Below are 13,234 nucleotides of genomic sequence, written 5' to 3' on the forward strand. Positions count from 1 at the left end.
TGACTTACAGCTGAGGGTCTCTGGGGAACCCAGACAGCGATGGGTGGAGGGAGGAAGCCAAACCTTCAGCATATCTTTATTAAGGTGGAATGACAATGCACAGTAAATGGCCTAGCTAGGTGTTGGGTTGGGGGGGTGTCATAGGTGGAAAAAAAATGCTATTGAACATGTGCGTGTTCCAAAATTGTCCAAAATTGAACCTTCACCCTCTCAAGTGGCTGCTCATGAGCTACAGCTGGTACTGGGCACAGACAAACACCTGCACTAAACTAAACGGGTGTATCCCAAGCACTCCCGTGAACAAGGGGTCATGAGGAACATGCTTGTGCCTCGTCCTTCTGCACACCGATGGTTTGGGTTGGGAGAACCAGGGCCTGGCAGCTGCAGGAGGAGGAGCTGCTGGCAAAAAGAAGGGCTTAAAAAAAACCCCAAAACCCAAACATAACCACAATGGTCTCAGAAGAAGGTGGTGAAAACCTTGGCTGAAGGAAGTGGGGGCTCTGCATGGAGACGAATGCCGGGAGATGGCAAGGGCCCTCGGGCAATCCCACCATTGGCTTATTAATAAGCAGCTTTATGTCCCAGAAGACGACAAAACCAAAACCATTTCACACATACAGATGGGAGAACAGAATAATTTTACATACTGTCACTGGTGGAAAAGAGGCTAGGTTTTTCCATTTTTTTAAACTTTTATTTATTTTTTTAAGAAACGGAATAAACTCTGCATGGTAGAGTGTACTGTATATAATTTCAAAACAGAACAAGTGATATGGAATGGATTATTTTCCCAAACTATTTAAAGTTGAACCTAAAATCATTTGTAAATCAACACTCATTACCATGTAAAACAAAGGCAAACAATCAACATATTTTTTTGTTTGGTACAGATTTCCTCTACCACTTCAGCCGGAATTTTCCCAGGGTTGGGGAGAAAAGGAGGGCAAATCCTGCCCGTTGTCCTAATCATAATTGTACTGACCAAGCTTTGTGCTCTGAGATCTAGCATCATATGGCTTTATATACGTTCCTAAGTGAACAGTGCAACATCATCACCATCTTAAGTGTTTATTCCACATTCAAACTGTAACTGAACATCACTCTGAAACCCTTTCCCACCCCCAAAACCACAACAACAATGAAAAGCAGTCCAGCAATCAGATTTCATCCCAGAAATCCGTGTAAACTGTAGATCAAGGTTGGGTAGCAGCACAGAAGACACAAGATGTGACAGCGTGATTCAATAGCGTCTCTAAAGACTACTGTAAGACTGTCATTCTTTAGTCTGCATCTTGCAATCACAATTTGCTTTTTCCCTGCAATACTATAAAGCAACATTAAAAAAAAAAAAAATCAGACTCAAAAGCAAAAGGTAGAAGCCTTAATGGAAAAGTAAAGCTTCTGCTTAGCCTTGAGCGGTCGCTATTATAAACAGATCTCTGCCATCAGAAGCAAATCTTGAACGTATATACACGATTTCGGTGGGAAGGGATGCAACCAAGGATGGAAGCCCTCCTAGCAGACCCGCAGACCTTTTTGGGCTGAATAAATGGGCAGGGCAGCCACAGGCGTTAGGCGTGCTCCGGGCTCTCGGCTCCTCGGTTCCTTGGCTGTGTGGGGGCCGGGAGGAGGAGGGAGCAGGAGCGCTGGTGAGGGACCCCTCTCCCCCGTCTGCGGCCGGATGAGTGATGTGTGGGTTGCAGTGGCATGGGGCGTTGCACTGGGGAGGTGAGTGCATGCTTTTCTCTTTACCCCTTCCTCCCCAATCCTGTTGGAATGTATGTAATCAGTAATTAGATAAGTATTAATAGTAACTGTAAGCTAGCATAGTCACCCTCTCCCTTAAAATGGAGGGAGAGCAACAGCATGAAACAAATTCCCATTTGTCCTGACACGCGTAACCTTTCCAGATCCTATAGAGCAACCATACGCAGGCGTTTTTCAGACTAGAATTTAAAGGAGTCAAAGCTGGTAAAGAAACTGGATGTCTCCTGGCCTAACTGAAGGAAATAATAAAACTGATTAAAGTAAGAGTGAAAGAAAGTAAGCATTAGTGTGTTTACATCCTCTGGTATGTCCCACTTCTCTACGTTCTGCTCACAAGCCCTTTCCATCGTCTGAGCAAGCACTCCCAAACTTAGAGAGGTAAGGCTTCAGCTAAAATCCCACGGTTGAGATAGTTTTGTTGTTTTTTTTTTTTTAATATAAATACCATAAATGTAAGTATTTGACTTTACTGTATCCGTGTGGGGCATGTTGAGAACAAGGCTTATAAGTGAACCAGCACGGGAGAAGATTGGGCAGGGGCGTAATCCCACAGGATAACAGCAATTGGATGATGTCCGTAAGCATGGTGCTAGCTTAGTGTGTATGTAGCACTGGGGGGGCTTGGATGAAACCCTCCAGGTTTCTGGGTGTCCAGTCAGAACCAGGGAAGCTGCAAGAAATTTTACTGTAAAACTCCAGTACTGAAATGTCTAAAGGAACCGGACCTCTAACTTCAATGGGCACTGATTTTAGGTTTTACACAGTGAATTCTACTTAAAAACCAAAACCTTAACAGCTGATGCCCCTGCTATTGGAGCCTTAAGACACCTGTTATACTGCTGAGCCCTACTCTTTTTTATGTTATTTATTTAATAAAACACTGTTTTAAGATAGAGCACAATAAATGTGCTTATTACGCACTCTAACATAGAGCACAGAAATACAACACTACAGAGTGCAAGTCTAACCATCTCCACAGTGGGAAAAGTGCGAAGGTTAAAAATATGCATGTGGCTTAACACAAGGTATTTTTAAAAAACATGACATGGAAATCTCATACTAATGCTTTCATCTTTATCACAAACATGACTGAAAACTTAAGGTCAGCTGCTGATCCTTCTCTCGTAGTAATAGCAGTGTAATCCTCTCAAAAGTACAACGCTGGAAAGATCAGAGAATTAAAAAAACAAGTGTCCACAAATGATCCCATTTACCACTTTTCCAGTAGTTACGTTTTTCAAGAAGTAAACACGTAAGGTCACCTTGATCTTCGCCATCGGTAACTGATACACTCGGAAACAGCTAAGCCAACCATCCGGACTGAGATCAGTTCAGTGTCGCAGGCGCACACACACACGGATACACACACGAAACACCCCACAGGAAAAAGTGCACTTTCAATTGCTGATACAAAAATAGATTGGCACATTCTTTTTGACACAGTGAAGATATGCTCTTTAAAAGCTTTTTCACAACGTTAAGAAGTCCTTTCGGAAGTTGCAGCAGGTCTGTAGAAAAAGCGCTATGAGAATGCACTCACGTGGGCTTCCAGGGTTTGTGTGATGGCACGGGGGTGGTCATGGAGGCTGCCCTTCAAATTTTTGCCTACTTTTACAGCGGTAGTCCCCACAGGTAGGATCAGTCGCCACCCAGTTTCAGCATGTTAGCCATTTACCAACAGCTCAGTCTTCACCTGCTCTGAGAAAGTAACGATACGTAAATTTGTCAAAGCTGAGAGTCTTACGTCGACGCAGTGTTTCCTATGTGTCGCCGGAACAACTGTTTGGGGGGGGAGAGAGTGAAGTGTTAGGAGTCTGATTTTGCATTTCCAGTAGTAACTGCAGCTCAGGAGAGCCAAGCGGGAACAGCCGGGAGCCCCTTCCCCGCGGGGCAGCCAGCGCTAGGAGTTCTGCACCAAGCGTCTGTAGTGCGGCATCACTTCGTGCTCGGGAAGGTGGAGAGCAAACTCCAAGGCCACCAGCACCGGGAACTCGAAGGCGATCAGCTCTCGCCTGTTCAGCCGGAACTTCTCTTCCAGTTTCTGCAACGACAGCCGAGGGAAAAAAAAAAATTAAAAAAAAAAAATCTTTGTGAATGAGGATTTGACTTTCTAGTGCTTTCTTACAGAGGACATTATTCAAAACACGCGTGCTGCTATCATCAAACCTCTGGACTTGCAAGGCTCCAGGTTTAGAAAATGAGAGCAGGATGACTGGACGTACGGATTCTTTACTGTGAAGGTGAACTCTCGAAGCTCAGCCAGCCATGCTATTTCTGACACGTTTCTCATTTCACTCATTCCATCTCCAGCAGGTGTATTTTCTAACCATCACAATGGTTACCACTGCAGGAAAAGGAAACTCCTGGCTTCATGCAAACATTGAAATCACCTGTGTAATGGCAGACATGCGCCTGGTAACTGCCCACAAACCTCCTGCGCTGCTTGAAATTGCCAATTTTCCTTTTAGCATTAGACTGCCTTACAACACTCTACTGGGGAAATTTTTTCTGCTACAATTAGATACATTTGATCTTAATACCTGCGAGGCAGAAGGTGTCATCTGCAACAACCACAAGAACAGTGAATAATAGAAAATACTGTCCTCAAGAGGGACGAGAGAGGTTTCATAATTGGCTTTCTGCTGTAACGTAGTAAACCTCCCATCTGCTCTGCTGTTTTCATTGCATTTGGATGCTACAAGTAGGCAACCAGCTGTTCAGGGATATCTCCCTACCCCATCCTCTTCTTATGATCTCCCTGGCTCGCTACTTCTCTGCCCACTGGGTCTACTGAAAGGCTCAATGTGTCTTAAGGATGGACCAGTGGTTCAGCATAGCAAGAGAGGCCAGATCTTCCAACTCCCACTGGGTTGATTTTTTTTCTGGTTATTCGGAGGGCTTTCTAACAAACTGACTGTCGACCCAGCTCTCTGACTGTGGCAGAAGGGCATGAGTCCAGTCCTGCCCCCCAACCAAGTCCCCTTGTCTCTTGAACTGAGTTGGTTGTAGCCAAGTACCCAACTACCCGCCTAACTTTCTGTAGCATTAAATCAGATTGGTATCTCAGTGCTTGCAAAGGATTATGGAATAACACTCCCCTCTGTTAACTCTCTCCTAAGGAGTGGGTGGAAGACCAAACACCTTAGTCTACAAAAGAACAGTTGGGCTGAGGTGTTCCAATGGTAACACTTCTTTAGGTTTTCTTGCCCAAAAGCTTAACTTGAGGAAAGAAATACACATTTGGTACTCTATTAGACTCCCTCTGAAATTAGTATCTGCATTTACCTCTCAAAGAAGAGTCCTTATTGACACTCTTGAAAAACCAAAATGCATTTCCTGAGGGTCAACTTTTGATTTGTATTGGCGGAACGGTGGTCAGATACCTCTCGGACCTCACAGTATCTGACACCAAGGTCTTCAATCACAAACGAGTTTCCCACACCTCTGCAGTGACACTGATCACTACTACTTCCACATAAATGTATAACAAAAAAAGGTATTTAAGCTGGCTGTACAGCAGGAAACCTAGAGGAGAGCGTGACCACTGACAAGCAGGCTTGCGTAGACCACACACTGGCACTTCATGTAGAAGGAACACTGGAAACCTACGGATACGTACATCTATAAGATGCTTGACTTCATGTTTTCTGAGGTCACTGCCAATTTTGGCTGCTAAAAGAACACAGGCTCCAGCACAAAGCTTTCTATTCTGCTTGTTCAGCTTCCCCTTGAGAGCGAGCTTCTCAAAGTAGACAAAGGCCATGGCCACTGTGGGCTCTTCAAAACCACATTCTTCTTGAGCAAGCTTGCGCATTTCTCTCTTCAAGCTGAGTAAAGAAACCAGACAAGTATGCTGTGAACTGCGTTTTAAAGCATTTCTCATTTCATCCTAAGAGTCATCCTATCAGAGATTCCTGCTTAGTCAAATGGAGGGGAAAGGGAAAAGGCAATTTACTGGGCAGATACCTTTATGCTCTGTTTTGGGGACACATTTCATGGCACATTTTGACTTCACTCTTCCCCCTCACTGCCCCCAACAGATAGTTGTGTCACACTATAAAAGTGACTGAAAAGCTTTGACATTCTTAGTAACAGTATTTAATCAGAGGTCTTAAGCTGCATACAGTTTATTTAGTAACAACATCTCCATTGCTTGTGCTCTATATGCAGCTTTGCTGCTGCTTATGGTTAGTGAAATTCAAACCAACAGTCTTTCCACATACTGCAGTATTGTTTGGTTACAGAGCAACACAACTCAGCATCCTTCTGGACACTTCAGTAAATGAAATTATCATTACTTCAGTGAAGTAGTATGTCTAGCCTGCTACACTGGAAACAGTAATGAAATACTACAACTTTGCTGAGAACCTGGCCACTTGTTTTGCTTCTGGCCATGCTCTCTGGACAAGGCACAAAAGTCAGCATTTCTCTTTCCTCAGTCTCTTTTTAAGCTAAGTGCCACAAGCTCAGAGACTCTGTTGTGTTATTTTTCTGGGTATTTTAGTATAGTGCCTGTCCAGCTCTCATCCTCATCCCATTAGATGCCGCACTTGACACCTGACTGGTGCATGTTTGTACATTCCCCTACTTTGTCTACTCAGCCCACTAATCAAAGCAATCATCTGACTTATTCTGCACGTCTGCCTGTTACTGTTCCTGGAAGATCAATCAGTGCTTCCCCTCCTGTACAGCAGCAACTGCACTGATATGCCAGACAGCTGCATCATGTCGCAGCCTCACCAAGTTTTGCAACATACCTTCTTATTTTACTGAGGGTTAACTTGATATGAGGGAACTTCTCCTTAAAGGTCTCATTCATGTCCTTCTTGAGATCTGATGGCTTCACGTAGTCTATGACTGTGGTCTGTAACACATGGTCAAGAGAGAATCACTCTTTTAGTTCATAAAAAACAAGATCACTGAATTCCCAAAAGCAAGGAATACCAAACAAGTGCCAGCCACTCCCAAAGCTTTCAGTAGAGGGGAATATTAAGTCTGAATTAAGGCAACAATTTGTGACTGCTCCATCAGAACAAGTGACCTGAAGTCTGGGATGACTGTTCAGCACACGCCCTGAACAACACATACCTTACCAGGATCCTCCACGTATCACCTAAGAGTGAGTTTAAGCTAAAAGCAGGTGCATAAAACCTAGCTGAGAAGCCTTGTTAACCACCACCCCCCCCCGCAATCACAATAACTGGTTCGAAGACCAGATTTTGTGTGCATATCTCCATGTGGTTCTGAGACATATTGTGAGTCTCTCTCAAATTGATTCTTCAGAGGAACCACTGGTACAAATTCGTGATGGCCACAGCACACATTAGTGATCAAACAGGTAGTTAGCCTATATGGCAGGTCATTCAGTGGAGTCCAAGGTAGTAATGGTGTCGTAAGTTAAGCAAAAGTGGAGAAAAATATTGAGTTAGGACAACATTCAAAGTGTACAGTCTATTTCCTTTACACTGAGCTTGCTATTCCCTTTTGTCACAACCTGAAGTACTTCCCCAAGTAGAAGAAGGTGCTCCAGGCCAGTACGGCAATGCCAGCGCTCGCATCTATGGGTGTGCAGCACTTCTCTCATTCCTTCCGTCTTCATTCTGGAAGCATTTTACTCAAATCCCCTGTCACCGCTCACTTGGCCAAAATTTATCAGCTGAGCAACAAACCAACCTTCATTTTGGGGATGTGCCAATTCTCTTCCCGGTGTTGACTGTCCTGCCCCTCAGACAGAAGCAGAGAAGAGCCCCAGCTTGGGCAGCCAGGGGACAACCTGGTCCCCAGGCACCCAGCTCCCGGCCAGCTTCAAGCACGGGCAGCGGGAGAGCAGCAGTCTGCAGTGCAGTGCGTTCTCCTTCCAGCAAAATAATTTTTCCCTTCTAATTTCTGTTTATGATTAACCTACATTACGGCAAACGGACGCTAACGCTAGAACAACAGGACGTGGAATGAGGCATGCAAAACACTTGTTGCATGTTAGGCCTTTATAGAAGGTGGAGCCTCGCTGTATTATATCCTCATGGGAATCTAAATCAACCAAAAAGACTGACTGCATATGCTTGCAGGTTTTTTTTTCAATAATTAAAATAGTATATGGAAAGGCTTGGGGAGGAGAGAGTGTAATGGCTCTAGAGAGCAATTGGACAACTCTTGTTATCCGATCATGTTCTTGTCTGGCTCCAAAATGAGCATGAAGGGGAGTAAAGCACCTAACTTTTCCTGCACTTTATTTAGGAGACATGGTATGGAAATAATGGATGGTCATAGGAATTTAAAAGAAAGCAGAGCATCTGTTTCCCTTGAATAGCGCACAGCAATATTTGAGGTAAACACACTGTAATAGAGAGGAAAAAAACAACTTCTTGCCTCGGGGTGTTGTTATGGTCATATACACATTTTAAAATGTGGGCCATTCTGCTACCTGATTTGCAGTTTGAGAAGCATCATCTGTCCAGATAAACTGTTCCCCACTACATCCTGGCGAGTAATTCTGCTGGGCACGTCATGTGCAACAGTTGCCTGCCGTTTTCCAAAGTATAAATGCTTGTGAGCCCCCTCCAACACAGTGATGTCTTAGGCACCAGTCCAGATTTTGCTCAATAAAGGGGATAATTTATTAAGGAAATTCAGTCCTATTACAGAAAGTTGCCAGTTACAAGAAATCATTAAAAAGGAGAAAGTCCATCAACCCTCATCAGCCAGCCCTGCTGCCCTGTACGCATGTGGATGCGCTCGAGCGCCAGTCCGGGCAGGCATTGCCGTGCCACTGAGGTTAAAAATACATACGCTGTCTTGACGCCGAGGCAGGCAATGCACTTCCACACCTGAATAAAAGGAAAAGAGGAAAAGACAGGGAGGAGAAACCTTGCCTTACGCGGGATCGGAAGGAAAGGCTTCAACTGTGTGGGTCTGCCTGGTTTTAATCTCACTGGGGTCGGAAGGACGTATGCACACACCCGTGCAGCCGTGGCTCTTCGTCACAGCCAGCTTCTGGTGTGCTTCATTTCACCGGGCAGGGCTCAGCCCTCCGAGGCAGAAGAATGAAGATCTTAACAATTAGTTCTCTCCTTTCTTTCCCTGGGACGTCGCTGCCTGCCTGCCTGCTCCGGGGTTTTGTTGCCAGAGGGTCATCAGCAAGCTGGGTGCTGCTAACACACTGGGAGTTTTATGTGTTACTACGAGGTTCCTCTTAGTGCTGCTGCAAGAGGACGACTGAAACAAGCCACATAATTTATATCAGTGTCATCTGCTAGTCAAAGTACAGAAGCATCGGTCCAATGCTGCTCTTATGGAGTCAGGAGACACTGAGCACACTAAGGTTACCCGCTATTAAATCCAAAGACGATTTTAGTTACTACCAGCATTTTTTGGTTGTCTTGGACAGTCCTAGAAAGAGTGAGCTTGGTGCTACTGTGCAAAGCTACACGACACCTTATTTTGTGCTTCATTGCAAACCTAACTGCCTGCTGTTTGCTCTCCCATTACCGTGGAGCTCCTCTGGCTTTATCTTAATTATCTCCCTCCCAGTGATCATGGGTTTTTCTGGCAGACTTGCAGTTGCCTCTCTCCAGGTAATCATCTCCCCTCACACAGAGGAGGACGCGATCACGCGCGACCGCAGAAACCGCTGCGCTGCAGAAAGGGCACGGTGGCAGAGGGGGGGGCCCGACCAGCCTCCGGGCTCAGCTGCACAGAACTCGTGCCCCTCAGCGAGTTTCAGCTGCTTTCACCTCTACCAAGCAGGTGCCGGCACAACCCCAGCCCACGGGGGGCTGCGCGGAGCAGGAGGGAGCCCTGGGCAGCGGCAGCAGCCCCCCAGGGTGCACCTTTCCCCGCAGCCGCTCTGCGGGCACCGTCTGTTTTACCTGGGACTCCTCCGGCCCGTGGGAGAGAGTTGCCAGAATTCAGCTGAATTCTCTTTAGGAGGAGAAAAGCTCTTTTAAAAAATGTTATTTAAAGCCACTCAGAGGCTTTAGAATAAGCAGACAGCTTAAAACAGAAAATGGTAAGGAGGTAATGGCTATTTTTAAACGGAGAGATTTGTCAATTTTGTCCTGCTGATAAGAATCTCCCCCCCCAACTCCATATACTGCTGCTTCCTACAAGACAACAGTCTCTACAATATAAATCACAATAACGAAATCCAGATGAAAGCTGGTGTGTGCTGGTTTTGATTCATGTAACAGGATAACTGCAGCATGTTTGAACACACTGGCTCTAAGGCAGCTGTCTCATCTTGTCAGTGCCATGCTCAGGAGCCGAGCTAACTGCCCTTATTCCCAAGAAAAGGAATTGTGCAACTTCTTCCCCCCAAGCCCCTTGATTTTTTTTTTGTTTTTTCCATAGCTGCTGCAGAAGCCCGACTTTGTCTGAGCAGCGGGATGCTGTTTGCCCAGCTGGTGCCATAGAAATGTGTGCGTGTGGGACCCTGCCCACCAGCGATGCAGGCAGCAAAAAAAAAAAATTTTCTTAAAAATGTGCATGTTGACAGGCAATTTAAAAGCAATGCTGAATTAGTGTCTGTTGAGTGATCGAATCAGTTACCCCTCCTAACTGTTTCTGACCAGGCACCCAAGCACCCCTCTCGCTGTCACACCGCAGCTGGGGCACAGCACTTCCAGGCTACACGGAAATCCCATGTCCCCCTCCCCGCGCCTGCCCGGGGCACCTCCTGCACCCCGCCAACAGCTCCGCACCGAGCAGCAAGCCCCTGCCGCCGCCCCGGCCCGCGAGGGATGGAGCAGAGGAAACTTCTGGGGCGGCCCAGCGACCCACAGGGACCAGCTGGGGTCTGACACGGGAGGGCTCTGACCTAGCGTCATCCTTCGCCGCCTTTCCTCTGCTCCGCGTTTACGCTTCTCTCCTCCATCTCAGGCCATTTCATTGCGCTTGCGCTGCTCGCGAGTCCCACGTGAAGCTGCCACGTTGAGGAGAAGGCGAGACTGTAAATGGCGTGGATTTTTGTCTGTCTGGAACAATTCTGGTACTGGTGGTGTAGGAGCACCGTTCAACACCGATGCCCCAATTTTACGAAGGGTTTGCAAGTATTTCCCTAAAAGGAGCACAGTGTTTTCAAACGTGCTTTCTTATACACAATGTTATTCCCTACCAGGCAGGCACTCTGCACTCCCACAGCCGTCAGACACAAGAGCAAGGCACTGGGAACTACCAAACTGTCTCTCCCATGCTCTAATCTCCAATGTTTGTAACTTCTGTCACCCAGAAACGTCTGTCTTGTTTCTTACAGCTTACTTGCACAAAACAGATTTCACTTCGGTATTCAGCAATACTCCTTCGTGAGCTCTGTTCACGTCCTCTGTATACAAATCTGTATTTTAGTTTGGCGATGGAAGTTGCGCAAGACGAATGAAAGCTTTGATATGTGGTAGCTGACAGATGCCTGGACAACATGACGAATGCTTCGGACGAAGTCTGTACTCTGCACACTTTTTGCATGGCTGGCAGTTTTGAACTTGGAGGTTAGCTTGTGTGTTACTCACAAGCGTTTTCGAGCAGCTGCTTTCTCATAAGAAAGCTGTATATATAGTTTCATAAGTAAGGGAGGAGGGAGGATGCCTGAAATGGTTGGAAAGACTGGCAAGATGAAATATTGTTGAAAATAAATCCTCCTCTGGCATGCTACCAGTAAAAGATGATCTAGCCTTGGATGCCTCTATCCCCCGCTTAAGGATAAAATCAGAACAAAATAGGTGTATAAAATGGAAGATGTATGATAGGCTCTCCTCAGCTGTCATTACTGTATACCCCTGATAAATTTACTTCACAGAGAGCAGACAGAAGATGGATACATCGAACAGATTTTCAGTAGGTCAATGGTAAGTTCTCAACCACATAACAAATGAAAAGACGTCAATGACCCTGCACTGCCTGGCTACCTTAATGCATACCATAGGTGACCAGCTGTGCAGCTGTAAACTGCCAGTAACCTCATGTATATACATATGGCTGAAGATGCATATATATGGGAAATACTGCTCAAGCAGAGGCTTAAAGCAGTGATGGTGGAAAATGGGAGCGAGTCCTTCTTTATAATTAAAAAAAAAAAAACAGGGAAAAAAAAAAGGAAAAGGAAGACTAAAAGATGTTTCCGTTGTTAGAAAGTTATTAACATTCAAGGACCGTAAGCTGAAAGATTTAGAATTTCACAGAGCAAATAATCTCAAAACTGCCTCTTTGAATTAAAGAACATGGAAGGGCACCAGTTTGTTTTATACAGTTAACACACTGGAATCGTTCGCGATTAATACAGTGTGTCGTTGTTCCCAAAGAGGTGTTTATTGGTCTCGGCCAACTACAGCATGAAATGCATAGAGCACAGGGTTTAAATGTGAATATATACCACCACTGTGATCCTCTGCTCCCTGAGACTTTAGGGTACAAGCTGATAAAAAAAGCACTCTGGAGATGCTTAATTTACAACCACGGAAGCAGCTCGAAGAACAGGGCGATGGCACCGGAGGACACAGGCTGTAGCAATGTGTCCTGACCTTGATGCTCCTTGTGAAAGACAGAACGGGGGAGCGAGAGATCGAATGCTCTGTATCATCACGCAGGGCTTTTGTTAAGACTGAACAGCCAGGGCAGAAAGCAGTTCTAATTTTAAAATGGCATTGGAGGACTAATATTTAATAACGCAGCCTGGCTGTGCTCGACAGTGGTGCAGCACCTGGCAAACGCAGGCTGACGGTCAGCCCGCTGTAAAAGCACTGCAGGCGTTTGTGACGTGCTTTTTTATTAGTGGTGTAGACATGTCAATTTATTTAGACATAATTAAACCAATGCACTGAAATTGTAGTTAAGTACCCAAACCAATTTCCAAGTGTATCCCCTGGGCATGGATAGACGGATATTGCAGGGATGTTATTACAGAAGGGTCGCTCAAAGTCAAGACGCTACTGATGCGAGCTTTTCTTCTTTTTCTGTAAATTTTGGCAGTGCACAGCAGCCAGCTGAGGACGGTCCTGTGTTTCTGTGTCACCAACAAAAGCAGGACTGCGGGGGTCAGCCGCATGCCCGCTGCAGGGTGAGTTTTCTCCTTCTGCACGGAAGGAGCTTTTCTGCTGGCAAGAATGCAGGGAGGCTCCGACGAGTTTGGATGTACCCTGGTCAGCGCGAGACTCCAGCAAAGAAATCACTGCTCTGTCTGGTAGATAAAGTTCCTATTCTAGCTAGATTTAAGAATGTGCAAGAATTCCTGTTTTAGCAGTATCAGCCAGGAAGACATCTGTTAACCGTGACATGATGTTTCCCTCCTCCCTCCTCCCCCCAGCATGAAGATTTTCTACCTCTTACTGTTTATATTGCGGTAGAGACTGTAGACTCTCCTACAAAGACAACACAAAGCAAAATAATTTCTCCAGGGTAGACCAGAATTTAAATATGACTAATAAAATTAATAGAAGCCGTAGACTTTGTGTTGGGAAAGTATCGAAGCTGCTTTTTCAGA

The 13,234-nt window shown here is 45.6% G+C and overlaps 1 protein-coding gene across 1 annotated transcript in view; it reads right to left on the reverse strand.

Moving 5' to 3' along the window:
- Positions 1-3,395: 3,395 nt before the first annotated feature.
- The window catches only part of CABLES1 (Cdk5 and Abl enzyme substrate 1), a gene marked incomplete at its 5' end in the record, with an annotated part of 72,617 nt that continues 62,778 nt past the window's right edge, over positions 3,396-13,234 (reverse strand). The window contains 3 exons of the mRNA XM_082015563.1: positions 3,396-3,808; positions 5,387-5,594; positions 6,525-6,631. Coding sequence (XP_081871689.1) covers positions 3,668-3,808; positions 5,387-5,594; positions 6,525-6,631 — 456 coding nt within the window. The 3' untranslated portion in view covers positions 3,396-3,667. The remainder of the gene's footprint in view (positions 3,809-5,386; positions 5,595-6,524; positions 6,632-13,234) is intronic.

Source organism: Phaethon aethereus (genome assembly GCF_964289735.1).
Source record: "Phaethon aethereus genome assembly, chromosome: 2".
Classification (NCBI taxonomy): domain Eukaryota; kingdom Metazoa; phylum Chordata; class Aves; order Phaethontiformes; family Phaethontidae; genus Phaethon; species Phaethon aethereus.